Source organism: Herpailurus yagouaroundi, unplaced genomic scaffold (genome assembly GCF_014898765.1).
Source record: "Herpailurus yagouaroundi ecotype Mexico unplaced genomic scaffold, PumYag 203, whole genome shotgun sequence".
Classification (NCBI taxonomy): domain Eukaryota; kingdom Metazoa; phylum Chordata; class Mammalia; order Carnivora; family Felidae; genus Herpailurus; species Herpailurus yagouaroundi.
In genome coordinates, this window is record NW_024412434.1 from 9,376,071 (window position 1) to 9,396,141 (window position 20,071).

A 20,071-nucleotide genomic window follows, 5' to 3' on the forward strand; every position below is an offset into this window, starting at 1 on the left:
GCTGAAGTCGGACGCTTAACCGACTGCGCCACCCAGGCGCCCCAGAACTATTCCTTTTTAAATATTTTCTTTATGCTTAAAGACAATTTATTTAAAATTATCAAACAGGGGCACCTGGGTGGCGCAGTCGGTTAAGCGTCCGACTTCAGCCAGGTCACGATCTCCCGGTCCGTGAGTTCGAGCCCCACGTCGCGTCGGGCTCTGGGCTGATGGCTCGGAGCCTGGAGCCTGTTTCTGATTCTGTGTCTCCCTCTCTCTCTGTCCCTCCCCCGTTCATGCTCTGTCTCTCTCTGTCCCAAAAATAAATAAACGTTGGAAAAAAAAAATAAACAAAATAAAATAAAATAAATAAAATTATCAAACAGACCTAAATCTCACAACTTCTGATCCAGTTTCAACATAAAAATGATCCTTTATAAAGACACTACGATTACCTTTAAAATCCATGATTTCCTCATAAATTTACCTCTCAAAACAATCCCTTGAAACAGACTTTAAAGTTAGCAAGGGATGCCCTCCTTACTAATTACCAGAAAAATTAAAAGCATCCTTATCTTATTCTGGTTCTGAAGGACCTCTGCATTCACAGAAAAAATGCTTGCTACTAAGAAGTCCAAGGTTGGGAATATCTCAATTTGTGAGTCAAAACTTGATGAGAACACTGATGGGCAGGGCTGTTAACTATTTCTTCTAAATAAAAAGTTCCAAAGCAGAAATGCTTTCAAGACAGCCCAGGTACTTCCCACATTCTTAAGGAAGGGACTTCAGTATTTTAAAAGACTCCTATTTCTATACTTTCTGAAGAAGCTGACTATGGAGAAAGGCAGAGAAGATGAAAAAAAAAAAATCACATCACCATGTGATCTTAAGGAAAAAACACTTACCTTAAGATGAACTTTGATGAGGGGAGCCTTGGTGGCTCAGTCAGTTAAGCGTCTGACTTCAGCCCAGATCATGATCTCACTGTCTGTAGGTTTGAGCCCCATGTTGGGCTCTGTGCTGACAGCTCAGAGCCTGGGGCCTGATTCTGTGTCTCCCTCTCTCTGCCCCTCCCCCACTCGCACTTTGTGTCTTTCTCTCTCAAAAACAAACATTAAAAAAAAAAAAGATGAACTCTGATGAGACAGATAAAACCCTAATAAATTCAATAACTTAGGTTTTGTATTCTAACATATTATAATCTCCTTGTTCCTTAAAGCAGCTAATTTGCCTGATAACAAAATTAAATTAGACCTGCTCTGAATATTTTCTACTGGGAATTATTTCCCCTACCTTTTTCATTTCTTCAACATACGCAATCATGGCTTCCTCTTTGGTCATATCACCCAGTGAACTCCAAGCATCCCTAGAAATGGAAATATTCAAATAACAAAAAAATACCTGTTTTCCAATTGCTCAGAATACAATTTGTAGTCAATGCTATATGGTTATTAATTTAAAACAGGCTCTCTACTTAAAGCCTACGCAAAGATAATGTTTCCAAAGGATCTCTTTAAATGTACCACCTTAAAGAACACTATCAGAGGAAATAAACTGTCAAATTAAATAGTATTTAAAAGTAGTAATAGCCCATCTATAGATTATAAACTATATAAACTATATTATATCACTATACAGCAGATACTATAGACTATTGATAAATATTTGCTAAGAACTCTTCAAAAATTTTATATTATAAACAGCAATGACAGAAAGGAACATTTTAGAAGACTATATGAAATGAACTATCACAGCCACGTTTCAAAACAACAGGAGTTTGAGTTTAAAATTTCCATTACTTTAAATAAGAATCTAATGTATACACTCAAAAAATAGAAATGGTTTCCTACTTCTAAAAAAACAAAAATGTGAAGCACAGGCAATTTTTAAACCCACAGACAATACAGTAAAACTTGGAGTGCGAGTAACTTGCTCATCCGCAAGATGAGCAAACTTTTTTTTTTTAATGTTTTATTTATTTTTGAGAGAGAGAGGAACAGAGCATGAGGTGGGCAGGGGCAGAAAGAGAGGGAGACAGCATCCACAAAGCACACTCCAGGCTCTGAGCTGTCAGCACAGAGTCCAACGCGGGGCTCAAACCCGTGAACCATGAGGTCATGACCTCAGCTGAAGTCGGACACCCAACCAACTGAGCCACCCAGGTGCCCCGATGAGCAAACATTTCTAATAAATTTTAACTTGATAAACGGGCGATGTCTTGCAATATGAATAGCACGTGATGCCGAAGTCACATGATTGCAACTAAGCCAATGGTTCTTGAAATTTGCTTTGATATACGAATGCTCTGGATTATAAGCATGTTTCTAGGACAAATCATGCTCGCAAACCATGGTTTTACTGTAGACCTTTGAAATTTTTGCCTAAAATGAAAACCTTTCTTTTTATGTATTTTTTCCAGAAGCAGTTGATATCTACCAATGGTCAATTCTGAGGAAAAATTATAAAGTAAATAAATCAATTTTCTTAAAATAGATTAAATACCATATTGCTATTACATTTAACCTATTATCTATGACCATTCATAAAGAACTTAGAGGAAAGTATAGTGCTAACAAATCCTCAAAGGAGTTTAAGGACTTTCAATTCAGGATAAAGAAATTCAGCCATCAAAATGTGTGGCTCTTAAGACATGCTTCACCAATTAGCATACTCTGTTCATAACGTACTTTCTATGTTACAGAGGTAGCTATGGATATAACTTTTTAAAGTATATTAAAAATCAAATTTCAAAAAAAAATCAAATTTCTATTCAAGTACAGTGGGAAGGAGTGACAGCTTAGATAAAAAGTTAGCACAGTAGTACCTGAGTTATGTTCCTAGTTACTTAGGAATCATCTAAAGGTTCAAAGCAAACAGTGTCATTTGACAAGTAAAAGTCATTACTTTTCCCCGCAGGTAAAACAGGCAGGAGAGTTTGTTTGTTTGCTTAACTGAGTTTGGGAGTTGCTCTTGGTATAAGAAAATGAAAAAAATTCCATAAAAGGAAAGACTAACTGAAAATGATTTTTGATGCACCTACCCCTTTGGGTTTTATTGTTTTCCTCTCTTCCCTGAGACTTCTCTATTTGTATGAAATTGTATTAAAAGCACATGGAGGATAAAAATTGGATCCAGTATGTTAGAACACCTTATGCACAGAGTAACACATAACCACATAAATAAGTCATATGATAATTATGTCATTAAAATAAAATTTCTTTCAGAGCTCTCTATATAAAATTACCATTTATATCTTCCAATAGGATCCCAGAATCCAGGCCTCGACAGTTTACAGGGTCCTTCAGTTGCCTGCTTATAGAAGCTATAGAATTTGAGCATCATTTCATTTGTTGGCTGAAATGAACCTATTGGAGACATATTAAACATAAATCACCTGGAGAATTCAATTGATACTAAGGCTGTAAATCAGCTTAGCTATACTAATAGTGACATTTAAATATTTCATTAACAGTACAATCATTTACTTCTGTCTTATAGAAACAAACGTTATGGCTGTCCATTGCTTTACTCCTCTGACTTAAAAAATGTACACTCTGCTTAATAAAACCTCAACATTAAGAAATTCAAGGCCTTTTGGTCAAATTTCAACTTCTCAGTGAATAGGAAGTCTGGCTAAAGTGAACCAATGTCTGCTGTGGTAGAAAAAGAATCCAAGATAAAATAGATTTCTCACTTCTTACCTCTGTAATTTTGACCACATCAATTTCTTGATAATCAAATCAATCTTTATATATGTCTCTAGCGTATCTGTGATCTTTTTTTGTTAAAAGTTTCAAAATGTATGAATGAGTGCTCTAAGCTACAATACTTAATAACAGAGAAAAATTGGAATGCAAATGTTTTATAATAAATAATTGACTAAATTGTTATGATACATATACACAACAGGATCATTTATAACTACAGCCCTTAAAAATTATATGGTATGAAAATATAAACGACTGAGAAAAGTTTCACAATCTACTATAAAGTGAGAAAATAACAGTAGTTTAAAAATAGCATATCCAGTACAATCCATTTTTGCAAAGTAAGTATTCATACACATAAAAAGCAGAATAAAAGGAAACACATCAAAATTTTAAAGACAATATCTCTGGATAGTAAGTATACAGATCATTTTCCTTTTTTTTATTTGTGTTTTAAAAATTTTTACGTTTGGGACCTCATCAAAATAAAAAGCTTCTGCACAGTGAAGGAAACAATCAGCAAAACTAAAAGGCAACCGACAGAATGGGAGAAGATATTTGCAAACAACATACCAGATAAAGGGTTAGTATCCATAATCTATAAAGAACTTATCAAACTCAACACCCAGAAAACAAATAATCCAGTGAAGAAAAGGGCAAAAGACATGAATAGACACTTCTCCAAAGAAGACATCTATATGGCTAACAGACACATGAAGAAATGCTCAACATCACTCATCATCAGGGAAATACAAATCAAAACCACACTGAGATACCACCTCACCCGTCAGAATGGCTAACATTAACAACTCAGGCAACAACAGATATTGCGAAGATGCAGAGAAAGAGGATCTCTTTTGCATTGTTGGTGGCAATGCAAGCTGGTGCAGCCACTCTGGAAAACAGTATGGAGGTTCCTCAAAAAACTAAAAATAGAACTGCCCTACGACCCAGCAATTGCACTACTAGGTATATATCCAAGGGATACAGGTGTGCTGTTTCGAAGGGGCACACGCACCCCTATGTTTGTAGCAGCACTATGGACAATAGCCAAAGTATGGAAAGAGCCCAAATGTCCATCGATGGATGAATGGATAAAGATGTGGTATATATATACAATGGAGTATTATTCAGCAGTCAAAAAGAATGAAATCCTGCCATTTGCAACTATGTGGATGGAACTGGAGGGTATTATGCTATGTAAAATTAGAGAAAGACAAATGTCATATGACACCACTCATATGAGGACTTTAAGAGACGAAACAGATGAACATAAGGGAAGGGAAACAAAAATAATATAAAAAACAGGGAGGGGGACAAAACAGAAGAGAGTCATAAATATGGAGAACAGACTGAGGGTTACAGGAGGGGTTGTGGGAGGGGGGGATGGGCTAAATGGGTAAGGGGCACTAAGGAATCTACTCCTGAAATCATTGTTGCACTATATGCTAACTAATTTGGATATGAATTGAAAAAATATATATATATAAAAAATTGTTTTTACATTCAATGTGTTTATATATTACATTTATATCAAAATTATTATAATAAAATTAAAACTATAAAAAGATATTTTATAAACTTTCTAGATTGCATAATAAACACACAATGTGTAGCAATCAAAAATTAGTAGTTTATAAACATTGTGAAAATTACAACACAGATAAGCTGAGAGCTGGTGTTTCGGGTTTACCAGGAATGAATAATTAATTCCAAAATCACAGTAACTATTATCTACATAATATATGCTCCTTTAGAAGTACCTATTAGACATTATTTCAATAATATTGTCTTCCTTTAAATACCAGAGGTTAAAAAAATGGGAAAATTACAGTTAAAAGGGTTACATATTTTTTTAAGCTTTGAAATAGTTTTATTTGAAAAAAAATTTTTTAAACGGTTGCCTACTTAAATAACACAAATCTAAAACACCAAGAGACTCATCTCAAAATATCTTCAGTAAGTCACAATAAGATTAAAAATTTGTTTTTAACATTTATTTATTTATTTGGAGAGAGAGAGAGAGAGAGAGAGAGAGAGAGAGAGAGAGAGAACCCAAAGCAGGCTCCAGTACTGTTAGTGCAAAGCCTGACACACAGCTCAATCCCACGAACTGTGAGTTCATCACATGAGCCGAAATTAAGAGTTGGCCGCCCAACCAACTGAGCCACCCAGGCGCCCCAAGTCAAAATAAGATTTAAAAGTTTATTTGTTGGGGTGTCTGGGTGACTCAGTTGTTTGAGCATCTGCCTCTTGATTTTGTTCAGGTCATTATCCCAGGGTCCTGGGATTGAGCCCCGAGTCAGGCTCCGTGCTGAGTGTGAAGCCTGCTTAATACTTTCCTTAAGATTCTCACTCTCGCTCTCCCTCTGCCCCTCTCCCCCACTTACACGCTCTCTCCCTAAAAAAAATAAAATAAAAATCTTTAAAAAGTAAAAAAAAGTCTATTTGTTAAGGTGAGTGAAATATACATTAGAATAGATTACAGCAAAAACTGTTAACGTATTGAATATACTCTGTAAGACACTAGATAAAGTATAATCTGTCCTCAAGGTGCTTGCTCACGCATAACATATTTGACATGTGTATTTAAAATGTTATCTAAGAATTTAAATTTGTAAAGGTCAAGGGCAAACCAAACATAGATGCTATAGGATTCATTATAACCTCAGACCTTAAATAAAGATTAAGCAACAAGGAACAAAAAAACAGATCTCACCCTTTGCAAAATAGTCCAGGGCAGACTATACCAATTAAAGAGTACAATTATTAAAAGATTTAATAATTCATTATAATAAGATTTCCAGCTTCAATTAATATCAATTTAATTTCAGGGGATAACAGTACACTGAATATCATCCAACACAGGCCATTTGCCAGGGTACCTTAACCTTGTGATAGCTTCTTAAATGTTATGTGTATAGTTTATATTTACATGGGTTTAATACAAAATATATATCAACAAAGATAGTAGACAAGAGACATCAAGTTCTACCTTTAACAATTCTCAAAAAATTATAAACATGTGTGGTTTAGAAAAAGGATAAAGATACAACTTATGTAAAACTCTTACAGTGATGCCTTTCTATAAACTCTCTTAATCAGGCAGTTAGAAAATCAACAGCTAAATAAGTTCCTATATTATTTTTTTAGATGTTGTTCATTCACTCTTATCTTTCAACCCCCTCCTATGAACTCCAAGTCGATGTCTGAGATTACAGAAGGAATACTATTTTCTGTCTAATTGCTTTCAAAACCCTTTAAATCTGCACTTTATGAATTTTTATTAAGTGGTGTTGAATATTCATTTCGAAGCCAACAGATGATTAATTAAAATCAATTAAGTAAAATATATTAAATACTATAATAATATATCAATGAAGTATTCAGTGAATTTTACATTCTGGCACAGTTAACAGTGCTTAAATGCAACATTAAAAAAATACAAGTTTATTGTGAAAAATAATTCATATAATGCAGAAGGACATGAAGTAAAAGATAAAAGTCCCCCTCCCCAAACTTCTGCACAGAAAAAAATACTTGAATAACGGCTTTAAACTTCCTAATATTGGTCCAAACCCATAGAATTACAAATTCAAAAAGCTCTGTAAATTCTAAACACGGTGTATTTGAAGACAACCACACTTGGCCACATCACAGTCAAACTGCTGAAAACCAAGGATAAAGAGAAAAATCTTGAAAACAGCCTGAGAAATGACACAAGAACAACTGGGATGACTTTTCTCCTAAACTGCAAGGAAGGCCCAATATAAGTATAAGAAAGAGAACACTAGTGTAAAGAAAATAGCACACACAAAAAAGTACTAAGTATATATGTATTTATTAAAATAAATCATTTTGCAAATGATTTACTGTTCTTTCCTTTCTCTCCCTTCACATCAAAAGTTTTTGGAAGGTTTAAACAGTACAGTTTAAGAGTATGCACACCAGGCATACTACCCATCCCAGTTTTTGTGTGTGTGTGTTTTTAAACATACCCAAATCCGCAGTCATTAAGTGGCAGACTTTGTTTTCAACAAAAACTACTCAAAATCTGGATAACGTATTTGTCTTTTTCTTGAAAATTGAGCAGGTAATTAATTCACATTCTTTACTTCTTCAACTACACTCCTTTTAAACGCAGAAACGAAGTAGGTTAAATAAGCAAGACTACAAGCAGAAATAAGGTTAAAGGAAGCGAGGTTAAGAAACTGGGGCCTCGGGCCTCTGCAGGAGGCTTGTTCAGCGGGGGCCCAGCGCACTTACCATTTTTCGGCAAACTCTGGATCACCTTCACCGCCGCCTCAAACCTGGTTTCGTGCACGGATCTCGTGTCCGCCATCTCCAGCCGCCAGCGCCGGCCCCGGTCCCGGTCCCAAGATCTGTCGGCTGGAATCAGGCAGCAGCAGCACCAGCTTTCCCAAGAGCCTGCATGAAACTGGAACATGGAGCGCAGCCGCGGATCAACATGCCCAAAGGGAGGAGGCCCACGCAGCTGGTCAATTCCCCGTTGCCCTGCCCTATCCAGGCCACACAGACCGAGGTGGCCCAGCTCTTTCCTCCTCCCCGGGGCGTGACCTAGACCGAGAAGCCGGCCCCGCGGAGACAGAAAAACAACTCACCGAGAGGAAAAGCATCTCTAGCACAACACGGAGGGACTCCGGCCACCAGCGGTCGCAGAGCCTCTCTCCCACCCACAGGACCCTGGCGGAGCAGCCACACTCCCCATCCCGACAGGGTCCGTGGGTCCGTCCGCGCCCTCCCCAGAGCCCCGCCCCAGAGCCACTAAAGGACCCACTAGCTGCCGCCGCCGCTGCCGCGCAGCCGACTCCACCCACTCGCCGCGTCCGAGGAGACGACGCGCGCTGCAGTCGGTACCGAGTAGGGCCAGATTAGAAGCCAAGGAAGAGAAGTGAGATGTGCCGGGTCCTCGCTATTTTGAACAGGTCGGACCGCCGCGTCTGTGCCAGTGCAGCGGGACTGTGGGAGCACACAGGGAACGCGGGATTGGACCCTTCGCCTGGGCCCAAAGCGTCGGTACCGCTGGGGAAAAAAAAAAAAAAAAACCCTACCGTCCACAGCTCCTCCTGCCCTCTTAGGTTAAGGTTTGAAGAAGGTGATGGGACATAAGCAAAGGGCTTTAGATCCAGATAGGCTCTGTGCGAACATTATGTTCTGCCATTCGAGTTCTGTGACCTAGAGCAAGTTACTTAGCCTCTCCTTTGGCAATTTTACAGTACCCTCAAGGGTAGATGAAAGAATTAGAGATTTTGGATGAAAGTGTTTAGCAATACTTGATCCGCAATACTTTGACAGCTTTAGCCGCCTGGAGCTAAGAACGTCCGAAAGTAATCTAACCAAAGGAGTAGGGAAGATTGCCCGCCACTAGCCTGGGCCGGGGAAGGGAGGGCACCTTCCCCAGCACCACCACTAACATCTTGTCCCTGGGAGCCGGGCATAGCCCAACTTCAGCCCGATTTAATAGGAGGCAGGGGTCGGGGGAGGGGGCATTGAGGAACCAGTACGGATTGTCAACCCTAAAACGGGTACCGTGGGCCTTCAACTGTCTACCATAACGCCTTGCAACCTCAGGCACCTAGAATAGCCCCCAGGCCCAGCGTGGGGAGGACTAATACGGATTTGGGAGATGGAGTCTTGCGGCTCGGAAGTCCTCAAATCGCCAGGGCCTTTCTGAGCTCGGGTTGAGTTTGGCGGGTTACTAGCAGTAATCTAAGCGCAGACGGTAAATTACTCTTCCCTCTGAGCCGCACTGCCGGCATTTACCTTGGCATTGCCCGGCAAGGCCCGTCCGGTATTGTCCCCGACGCCCGCCCCTCGCCCTGCCCCGTGGAGTTGTGGGAAATGTAGTCCCCGCCCGCCCCCCTTCTCTTCGGCGCTTCCGGATACCCTTCGGGGGCTAGCGTTCTTCCCTGTTCAGGTTCGGTTTCTCCGTCCCGCAGACGCTCGAGCCGATGCGGCGGAAATCCTGCCTTCGCACTGCGTCGCCCTCAGCTGTTTCAAAATGCCACATCCGCTTTCCGCGAGAGGGACCCTCAGTGGTCTTTTCAGAGGTGTGGTAACGTGACCTGTGTGACTTGGAGCACGGGGGTGTAATTTTTTTGCTCCTGGTTGCTTACTGACTTTGAGGTCAAGGATGTGAAAGCAAATGTCGTTTAGGTAATAAAGACTACCGCTTTGCTGAGTGCCTGGTGTTTGCCAAGGCAGTGTCACATATTCCAAACGCTATAGGGTGTTTACGAATGAGGAAATGGAGGTCTACGGTAACGGATCTGCCCAAGAACCCACAATTTAGTAAGTAAGCAGAGCCAGGAGTCAGTCCAAAAAACTCTTGCTTTAGATCTTGGACTTTTTCCAGGACACCAAAAGTGTAAGGGACTAGCAATTTTTGTAGTTTACTCAAACTAGGAAAACTACATGTTTTAATAATCTGCTTCCCCTACTCTTTTTTTTTTTTTATTCTTTTCAAATCCAATCTATTTAGTCATGCATACTTATAAACAGACTTGGGTGTTTATTTCTAATCTAAGACTTCATTTTGACAACTCTTCATGAAATTTATGTAGTAAGCAAATTTACAACATGTTGGTCTTTAGTAAGGATGAATAAGAATTTTCTGTCCGTGATTTATGTCCAATTTCCATTTGCAGGTAGTGTGGATTTCCAATCAAGGAGAATAGCTTAAGAGAAAGAAAATTGAGATTATTCAGATGAAGGTATTTAAAAGTAGCTCATTCACATAGCTGTGCTGGTTCAGATTTGGTAACTCCTACTGAAACACAATGATGATATGATGAATTAGTTCCTAAGCTGCCTTCCATTTATGTGAACAACCTATAATTCTACCTAAAATATATAAAAAGGTAAACATTTAAAAATCTAACATATAAAAAGACAAAATGAGAAAAAAATACCCTTGAGAGTGATTTGGAAATGCCATCTATTATGAATTGAATGTTTGTGTCCCCAAAATTTGTATGTTGAGGCCCTAACCTCGATGTGACTTTATTTCGAGACAGGGCCTGTGATAAAGGTTAAATGAGATCATAAGGGTGGAAATCTAATCTACTAGGGCTAGTGCCCTTACAAGAAGAGGAAGAAACACCATAGCTCTTTCCCTCCACTATATGAGGACATAGCAAAAGGTGGCCACCTGTAAGCCAGGAGGAGAACTCTCACCAGAAACCACATTGGCCAGCAACTTGATCTTGGACTCCCCAGCCTCTAGAAGTATGAGAAATAAACTTCCATTGGTTAAGCCACGAAGTGTATGGTATTTTAGTATGACAGCCCAAGCAGACAGAGATTCCAGTCATATGTCTAAAAGTCATAGCCAATGCAAAAGAACAGGAAAAAAAAATAAGGCATAAATATAAGAAAGAAATTATTATTTTTAGATGGAATTGTCTGTCTAGAAAAATAGCATTGAGTAAACTAAAATACTATTGAAATTGTAAGAGTTGTAGTTTACTCAAACTAGGAAAACTACATGTTTTAATAATCTGTAAGAGTTGAGAAGGTGAATAAGATAAATATTCAAAATCTATAGTTTCCTATTAGAATATTGGAAGACAAAAATCAAGTCCAGACCATTTGCAATAATGTGAATGGAACTAGAGGGTATTATGCTAAGCGAAATTAGAGAAAGACAAATATATGACTTTATTCATATGTGGAATTTAAGATAAAAAACATGATCATACAGGAAGGGAAACAAAGTTAATATAAAAACAGAGAGGGGGACAAAACGTAAGAGACTCTTAAATATAGAAAACAAACAGAGGGTTGCTGGAGGGGTTGTGAGTGGGGGGAGGGCTAAATGGGCAAGGAGCATTAAGGAAGACACTTGTTGGAATGAACCACTGGTTTCTACTCTTGAAATCATTATTGCACTATGTGCTAACTAACTTGGATGTACATTTAAAAAAAAAATTTTTTTGTTTAACAAATAAAAATATTTTTTAAATAAAAAAATCAAGTCCAGATGGATTAAAGACTTAAACATGAAAAGAAAAACTACAAACTTTTAGAGAATAAGACAGTCTTAACTAATGCAACAAGATTAGGTAAAATAAATGAGATATAAGAATCAGGAAATAAAAAGTAAATATTACATTATTTGCAGGTGATCAGGTGATAACGTTATTCACATAGAAAATCTAAGGGAAGCTACTACTATTACAACTAAGAAAGGATTCAGTAAAGTTGTTGAACATAAGATCAATCAATAATGATGCTTTAAAACAACAGTTATATTACAAAATGTAATAGAAAAAAATATTTACAATAGCAATACATTCCAAAGTTCTAAAAACAAAAGATGTTTAACATATTTTTGTAGAAAAATTATAAAATTTATCTGGACATGAAAGGCCAGAATAAATAGACATATGGTAGTTATATCCAAAATTATAAAGATGAAAATTCTTCCCAAATTATCCATAAGTACAATATAACTCCTTTTACAATCTCCATAGGACTCTGAAGAACTTTATAAACTAACTAAAAGTCCTACAGAAAAGCCCAGAACAGGTAAGATGATTCTGAAAAGAATGTAATGGAATGTTCCATTAGGCAGGGTGGGCTAACTGCTACCATCAAGTACTGCAGTATTTCAGAGGCTTAACACAACGTTTATCCATCATGCATATCACAGTCCAATAATAGTGGCAGAAGAGCAAGGGGGAGGATGATTCTGCTCCATTTAGTCTTCCAGGAGTGCAGGATCCTCTGTCTAGTGGCTCCATCATCCCATAGGACCTCAGAGTCCTCCACTGGATCTCCTACATCCAGCCAGAAGAAGAGGTTATAGGGAGAGGGCATGGAGAATCTCAAGGGAGATTTTTAAGAACCAGGTCTGGAAGTGGCAAATATTGCTTTCCATCAACATTTCATTGGTCTAATTTAACTTCAATCACGACTGAAGAATTTTTAGGGGCACCTGCGTGGCTCAGTCGGTTAAGCAACCCGCTCTTGATTTTGGCTCAGATTATGATCTCACAGTTTGTGAGAGCAAGCCCCATGTCAGGCCCTGTGCTGACGGTGCAGAGCCTACTTGGAATTTTCTCTCTCTGTCTCCCTCTCTGTCCCTCTCTCTCTCTCTCAACATGAATAAATAAACTTCTAAAAAAATGGCTGAAAATTTTTAGTATAGGTAAGTTTCTAGAGAAAAAGAAAACTTGGCAAACAAACAACAGTCTCTACCACAGAAGATTGATCCTGCCAAGTGGCATACTTAAGAAGCATTAGCAATAAGTAAGTGTGTGATATTGATGGAAGAAAAGCCATTTAGTTTATAGTGGGACAGAATAGAGAACTCAGAGATAGGGATTAAAAATTATTGGAAAAAGTATGAACTATTTAATAAGTAGCAATGGAAAAACTCTATATAGAAACCAAAGAAATGAGATAGATCCTTATTATATACACATAATAAATTCCACACAGATTAAGGATTTAATGTGTAAAGTTCATCTTTAAAGTTATTAGAAGAAAAATAGGACTGCTGCATTACACAACTCAAGGGGTCACCATTCATGCTGTAATGTATATTAATCAGCGCCCCCTGAAGTTGTGCAGCACATTGGTCTTGTTTATGGTTAAGTGTTAAGGAAAGGATTACTTAAGCCCCCAAAATAGAATTACAAAAAGAAAATATGGATACATCTCTAAGTTTAGGCTGCAACAACTAAATGCTATAAACTGGGTGGACAGTAACTTCTCATAATTCTAGAAGATGGGAAGTCCAAGACCAACATGCCATAGAGTGTGGTTCTTGGTGAGGACCCCCTACCTGGCTTGAAGGTGGCTCTCTTTTTGCTGTATCCTCACGTCTTTTCCTTGATGTGATATATGTTCCTTGAGAAAGAGAGAGAGATCTCTTTCTCTTCATCTTCATATCAGGGCACTGATCTCGTCAAGAGAGTCCCAGCCTAATCTAAACCTAATTACTTCCCCCAAATGTCCCACCTCCAAATAGTGTAACACTGAAGAAAAGAGTGTCATTATATTAATTTGGGGGGGTGGATATAAACATTCAATACATAACCATACATTTGACTACATTCAAACTGAAAACTTTGGTATGAAAGAAGATACATAGATAAAATTAAAGCATGTTATAGATTTGGAGAGAGTACTTGAACACATGTGTTGAGTGATACAGTCTCCAAATCCATCTTTCTTCTCCTTTGTCTCTGTGGATATTATAAAAAGCCAAAAATTCAATGTCCTTGACTCTCCTACAGCTAAAGGTATCCATGTGTCACTGATCTGGTTTATGTATATAATAGACGTTGCTCAATAGTGCTTCTTTGAAGGTTCGAAAAAAAATTTTTTAAATGTTTATTTTTGAGAGAGAGAGAGAGACAGAGTGTGAGCGAGGGAGGTGCAGAGAGAGAGGGAGACACAGAATCCAAAGCAGGCTCCAGGCTCTGAGCTGTCAGCACAGAGCCTGATATGGGGCTCAAACTCATGGACCATGAGATCGTGACCTGAGCTGAAGCTAGACACTTAACTGACTAAGCCACCCAGGTGCCCCCAAAGGTTTATAATGGGTAAAGATTTAGCTGGAGCGCTCCTTTGCCCTTTTTAGCCTTTGCCTTTTATCCTCATCTGTCTTCTTCCTGAAATGTTGTTGAAATAGATTGAAGTATAGCAGCTATCTTGTCCCAGGTGATGCAAGCCATGTACCAAGGAGGTGAAAGTCAGGAGAGAGAGGAGCCTGGATCCTTGGTAACATCATGAACACCTCCACCAGCCTTGTATGGTCTGTGCAAAATCTCCTGATCCAAGAGAAATATAAATATGCCTTTCTGTAGGGTTTTGGTGCTTGAAGCAAAATGGAATTTCTTTTTTTCTTTTCTTTTTTTTTTTTTTTTTTACTTATTTTGAGAGAGAGAAAGAGAGAGAGAGGGAGAGAATCCCCTACACGAGTAGAGGAGGGGCAGAGAGAGAGAGCGAGACAGAATCCCAAACAGGCTTCAGACTCTGAGCTGTAAGCACAGAGCCCGATGCAGGGCTCAAACTCACAAGCCATGAGATCATGACCCGAGCCTAAGTTGAAGGCTTAACTGACGGAGCCACCCAGGTACTCCATAGGCAAAAAACCTTTTGCACAGAATAAAGAATTCTTACAGTTAATTGAAGGACAAAGAACAAAAACTCAATAGAAAAATGGGTAAGGGAAAAGACTGGCACATAGCAGAAGAGGAGAAATAAAAGGCCAAAAACACAAATGAGAAAATAATCTCTATAGCAGAGAAATGCAAATTAAAACAACAATGAAAAACCATTTTTTATTTATCACTCCTGCTAATGATCTTATGTCTGATAATATAAAATGCTGGTGAGAATATGAACATATGGAACTCTCATACACTCCTAATGAGAATGTAAATTGATATACCCTACTGGAGACCAATTTGGTATTTTCTATAAAAAATGAAAATATGCATACCTAATAATAAGCAATTTCCTTTTCTAGCATAAACTCTAGAAAACTTTCACCCATGTGTGCATGGAGTCAGGTATAAGGATATTCATGAGAGAGTGATTTGTAGTATTAAACAGTTTGAAACAGCCAAAGTACCTTCAAATGGAGAATACATAGTGAAATATGGAACATTGGAACAATGAAATATTGTATAGAAATACAAAGAAATAGACTATATTAGACCATAGGAGTCTCAAGAATATAATGTTAAGTGAAAAAAAATCAATTGTTAGAATATATAAAACACACAAAATAGAATTATAAATTATACCAACTTAGCATGTAAAGTTATTGTTCAATAAAAAGAGAAACACTAAATTCATGCTAGTGATTACCTTGGTGGGTAGAGGGACTAGTTATGGTGCATAAAAGGTCAACTTTTTATCCAAATATTTTATTTCCCTTTAAAAAACAAATATGAAAAATGAAATAATTTTTTATGTTTTATAGAATTTTACCCAATTGCCCTACATTGTTTATTGAATAATACATCTTTTCCCCTGGATTTGAAAGGCCTCCTTTTAAAATACTAGTTCCCAGAGGTGTCTAGTATTTGGCTCAGGTCATGATCTTGCAGTATGTGAGTTCAAGCCCTACATTGGGCTCTGTACTGACAACTCAGAGACTGGAGCCTGTTTCAGATTCTGTGTCTCCCTCTCTCTCTCTGCCCCTCCCCTGCTTGCACTCTGTCTCTGTCTCTCTCTCAAAAATAAAATAAACATTAAAAATAAAATAGAATACTAGTTCCGGCAACTCAACAAGAAAAAACAATCAGATTTTAATATGGGCAAAAGACTTGAATAGACATTTCTCTAAAAAAGATGCAAATGGCCAGTAAACACATTAAGTGATGCTTAACATCACTATCTCATCAGGGAAATGCAAATCAGTTTTTCTTGGTTTATTTTTAGATTTTCCATTTCTTTCCTTTTTTAAAAAAATTAACACTTTTTTAAAGTTTATTTTATTTATTTTGAATAAGAGAGTGAGCAGGGGAGGGGCAGAGAGAGGGAGAGAGAGTCCCAAGCAGGCTCCATGCTGCCAGGGCAGAGTCCTACATGGGGGGCCCTGAGATCATGACCTGAGCTGAAACCAAGAGTTGGATGTTCAACCAACTGAGCCACCCAGGGACCCTGATTTTCTATTTCTTTATTGATTTTTTTCATCTTGTTCACACAGTGCTTTCTTGACTTTCTCCACATCTTTTTTTTAGTTCTTTGCGTAGTTTTAAGGGTGCTCAGTCAGTTCAGCATCTAACTCTTGACTTCTGCTCAGGTCATGATCCCAGGGTTGTAGAATTGGATTGAGCCTCTCTGGTTGGGGTCTGTGCTGAGCCTGGAGTCTACTTGAGATTCTCTCTCACTCTCCCTCTGCCTCTCTCCTCTGCTTGTGCTCTCTCTGTCTAAAATAAAAAATCCATCGGTTGTTTTAAAGTCTGTCTAATGTATTTGCCATTAATTAGATCTTTATGAGTGACATTTGCTATTTTGTTTTGATTGAATGGGCCATATTTCCTGTTCTTTGTATGTCTTGTGATTTTGTTGTTGTTGTTGTTTTTGAATACTGGGTATTTGAATCTAATAATGTGATAACTCTGGATATCAGATTCTCCCTTGTCTCCTGGATTTCCTGATTTTTGTTATTGTTTTTTGTTTACTGTCATTGTTTGTTGATTGTTGTAGGGTGCCTCTGTGCTGAGGATGAGCCTGTGGTATGAACTAAATGTCTTCCCAGATCTTCTCTGAGCCTTTCTCTGGACATGTGGTCACCTCTAATTTTTCTTATATTTGCAGTTGTTTTTCAATGTCATAATGTTTAATATCTGGCTCTGGAAAGGGGATAAAAAAAACTGAAAATGAAGTGGAGGGTAGGGTGCTAGTCCTTTAAAGTCTCTGGTAATAACTTCAAACAATGGGGAGGGTCTTGCAACCATTGAGAGAGGTGCTACACTTCTCTGATCAAATCAGAGAAGAGATTAGAGATTTCCTAATCCCTGTATTTGGAGGAGAGGGTTTTTTTTGCCCATTCTGACACCCACAAGCCGTATTCAGGCTGCTCTAGGAATACCTACACATCTGCCTGCCTGCCATGTGGCAGGAGGTGGGGGATGGGTAGCTGCTAATGTGCTAAGTGCTGAAAATGACCAGAAGTAACTGCAATTTTCCTTCACATTTTTTTCAGGAAGTTGCAGGGAAGGGGTAGAGAGAGAGGGAGACACAGAATTGGAAGCAGGCTCCAGGCTCTGAGCTGTCAGCACAGACTCCGACATGGGGCTTGAACCCACAAACCATGAGATCGTGACCTGAGCCATAGTTGGATGCTTAACCAACTGAGCCACCCAGATGCTCCAGTTAAGGTTATATTTAAAACAAACGAAGGAAGGTACTTCCAAAACAGCAGAATATGAACCTTCAAAACCTGCTCCTACATAAAAGCAATGAGAACACCAGCAAAACTTTAAAAAAATAACTTTTACCTAAACTCTGGAAATTATAACTATTAAAAATTAACTCTGGGAGGCGCCTGGGTGGCTCAGGTGGTTAAGCGTCCATCTTCAGCTCAGGTCATGATCTCTCGGTTCTTGAGTTCAAGCTCCACATCAGGCTCTGTGCTGACAGCTCAGAGCCTGGAGCCTGCTTTGCTCTGCCCCACCCCAGCTTGCACTCTGTCTCTCTCTTGTCTCTCAAAAATGAATAAATGTTAAAAAAAAAATTTTTTTTAATTAACTCTGGAAATGAAGGAGAATTGATTCAGGAAAACAGCTGAATCCAAGTAAGAACAGCAAGCTTTGTAGTGTTTGAACTTGTCTTCTTTACACTCCTCTCTTTCTGGCTCTGCAGTAGACTTGAAAAGGAACTGTCTTACAGTCATAGTTCTTTGAAAAGCATCATCCTAGCAGCCTCTTGAGGGGGAAGAACAGGTGGGGAAAGTCCCCGAAAGTCTGATCCCCAGAGAATTATCACTATTTGACCTTGCTGGCAGCTCCCTGGAAAAACCCCATTCTCAGGGCTTATCTTTCACTTGACTTGGAATTCACTGGCACCAACAATCCTAGCCTCAAGTCATTTATCAAACACCAATCAGTTGTGGAGTTTGGGGTTTTTTTTTTGTTTGTTTGTTTTTATTTTTTTTAATGTTTATTTTTGAGAGAGAGAGAGAGAGAGAGAGAGAGAGAGAGAGAGAGAATGCCATTGCAATGGCTGTGGCAGCAATAACATTTGGGGCAAATAAAAGGTTGAATCAAAAACATAAAAGGAAAATCTGGAGAATGAAATGTCCAGAGAGAGTTTTGAAAAGCAGCAACATGTATTTTTGGAAATCTAATTTTTGTTAATGTTTATTTATCTTTGAGAGAGAGAACGCGAGTCAGGGAGGGGCAGAGAGAGGGAGACACAAAATCTGAAGGAGACTGCAGGCTCTGAGCTGTCAGCACAGAGCGTGACATGGGGCTCAAACCCACAAACTGTGAGATCACGACCTGAGCCCAAGTCTGACGCCTAACTGACTGAGCCACCCAGGTGCTCCTATTTTTGGAAATCTAGAATACCACAAATATATGCAGAGTTGTGCATGTACCCAGGAGACACTGAGACACCGAGTAGATACTTCGGTGGCCACAAATGACAAAGAATACAGACATTACAGAATTAGCTCAGAAAAATTATTAAACCAAAAACCAAATGACAACAACAAACAGGAACAGCATCAAATCCTGGGTAGAAACCCAGATGTTCTTGCACCATGCTGCACATGGTAGTCTTGGATAGCACCCAGGGCTACATGTATATGTACTGCAAAATTTTTCCCAGTTGTAGTGAACACTTTTAGCTATTATTTTCTTTGATTACTCCTTTCTCTGGAAGAGAGATCACCAATCTCAGGGTGTTCAAATAATTATGCTAAGAGCTGTTTGGACACGTCTCCATTGCCAAAGCTAATGATTGGAAAGAAGAGCCAATTCCAGTTGGACGACTCAGATTTTCTTTTTGAGGAATATGAGTTTGGAACTTAGGGATTTGAACTGAGGATGGGATTCTGGAATGGTGGAGATGAAAAACTTGGGTGCCCAAACTTTCCATGCTTTCCACCATTTAGAAAGGGTAGCAAAAGCAAAAGCAAAACAAAACAAAACCTTTGCAAAGAAAACAGGGTGCTAAATGAGAATGCTGCATGGGTTCCTGATGGCCTTCTAAATGACTGATTGCACTTGTAGTTTTGAGTTCTGTGAGTGAGCCTGATTTTTCATAATGAAAATATTTTCTTCTTGGGGCGCCTGGGTGGCTCAGTCGTTTGAGCGTCCGACTTCGGCTCAGGTCATGATCTCGCAGTCTGTGAGTTTGAGCCCCGTGTCGGGCTCTGTGCGGACAGCTCAGAGTGTAGAGCCTGCTTCTGATTCTCTCTCCCTCTGTCTCTCTGCCCCTCTCCCATTCATGCTCTGTCTCTCTCCCTGTCAGAAATAAATAAACATTAAAAAAATATTTTCTTCTTTTTCCATTTTCCCCTTTTGTATTTTTCCTTCTTATGCTACCTTCGGCTTTGTTTTCTGTAACTTCCAACTAAGGAAATCTAACTTTACATGGGTTGTCATCTGTCTTTAGAACTTTTAAATTATTATTTTGTTCATTTGTCAGGGAAAAAGAAATTCCCCTAGGTATTTCCAACACTACGGGATTTATAAAACCGTTGGAAGGGTTGGAGGGACAAAAGTTCAGGGTAGGGCCATTACTAGCTAGTTCACTGCGAAGTTCAAAGAATGAGATACTTGTTATTGCTGGTGAGGTCAACTGTTCCCAAAACAGTTCTGATTGTCACAAATGCCTGCAGCATCTTATTGAGGTGGAAAATGGGAGGTGGAGGAGGATGTGTTGATTCA

General features: G+C 38.7%; 2 protein-coding genes across 6 annotated transcripts in view; one reads left to right on the forward strand and one right to left on the reverse strand.

Annotated features, from left to right (window-relative positions):
• ACBD5 (acyl-CoA binding domain containing 5) overlaps positions 1-9,528 on the reverse strand; it is a 47,675-nt gene extending 38,147 nt beyond the window's left edge. For 3 of the 5 annotated variants that reach the window (XR_005783365.1, XR_005783364.1, XM_040451147.1), the window contains exons 1-4: positions 8,309-8,449; positions 7,953-8,124; positions 3,224-3,344; positions 1,273-1,345 (exon numbers count right to left, since the gene is read on the reverse strand). Coding sequence is in view for 1 of the 5 variants with exons in the window: in XM_040451147.1 (XP_040307081.1) it covers positions 1,273-1,345; positions 3,224-3,344; positions 7,953-8,124; positions 8,309-8,323 (381 nt within the window). In the remaining 4 variants the exon portion in view is untranslated. Of the gene's footprint in view, positions 1-1,272; positions 1,346-3,223; positions 3,345-7,952; positions 8,125-8,308; positions 8,455-9,470 lie in introns of those variants that run through there. The other 2 variants (XR_005783366.1, XR_005783367.1) reach the window with 2 other exon arrangements.
• An 871-nt stretch (positions 9,529-10,399) lies between these two features.
• ABI1 (abl interactor 1) overlaps positions 10,400-20,071 on the forward strand; it is a 147,150-nt gene continuing 137,478 nt past the window's right edge. Inside the window, exon 1 of the mRNA XM_040451158.1 lies at positions 10,400-10,420. Coding sequence (XP_040307092.1) covers positions 10,415-10,420 — 6 coding nt within the window. The 5' untranslated portion in view covers positions 10,400-10,414. The remainder of the gene's footprint in view (positions 10,421-20,071) is intronic.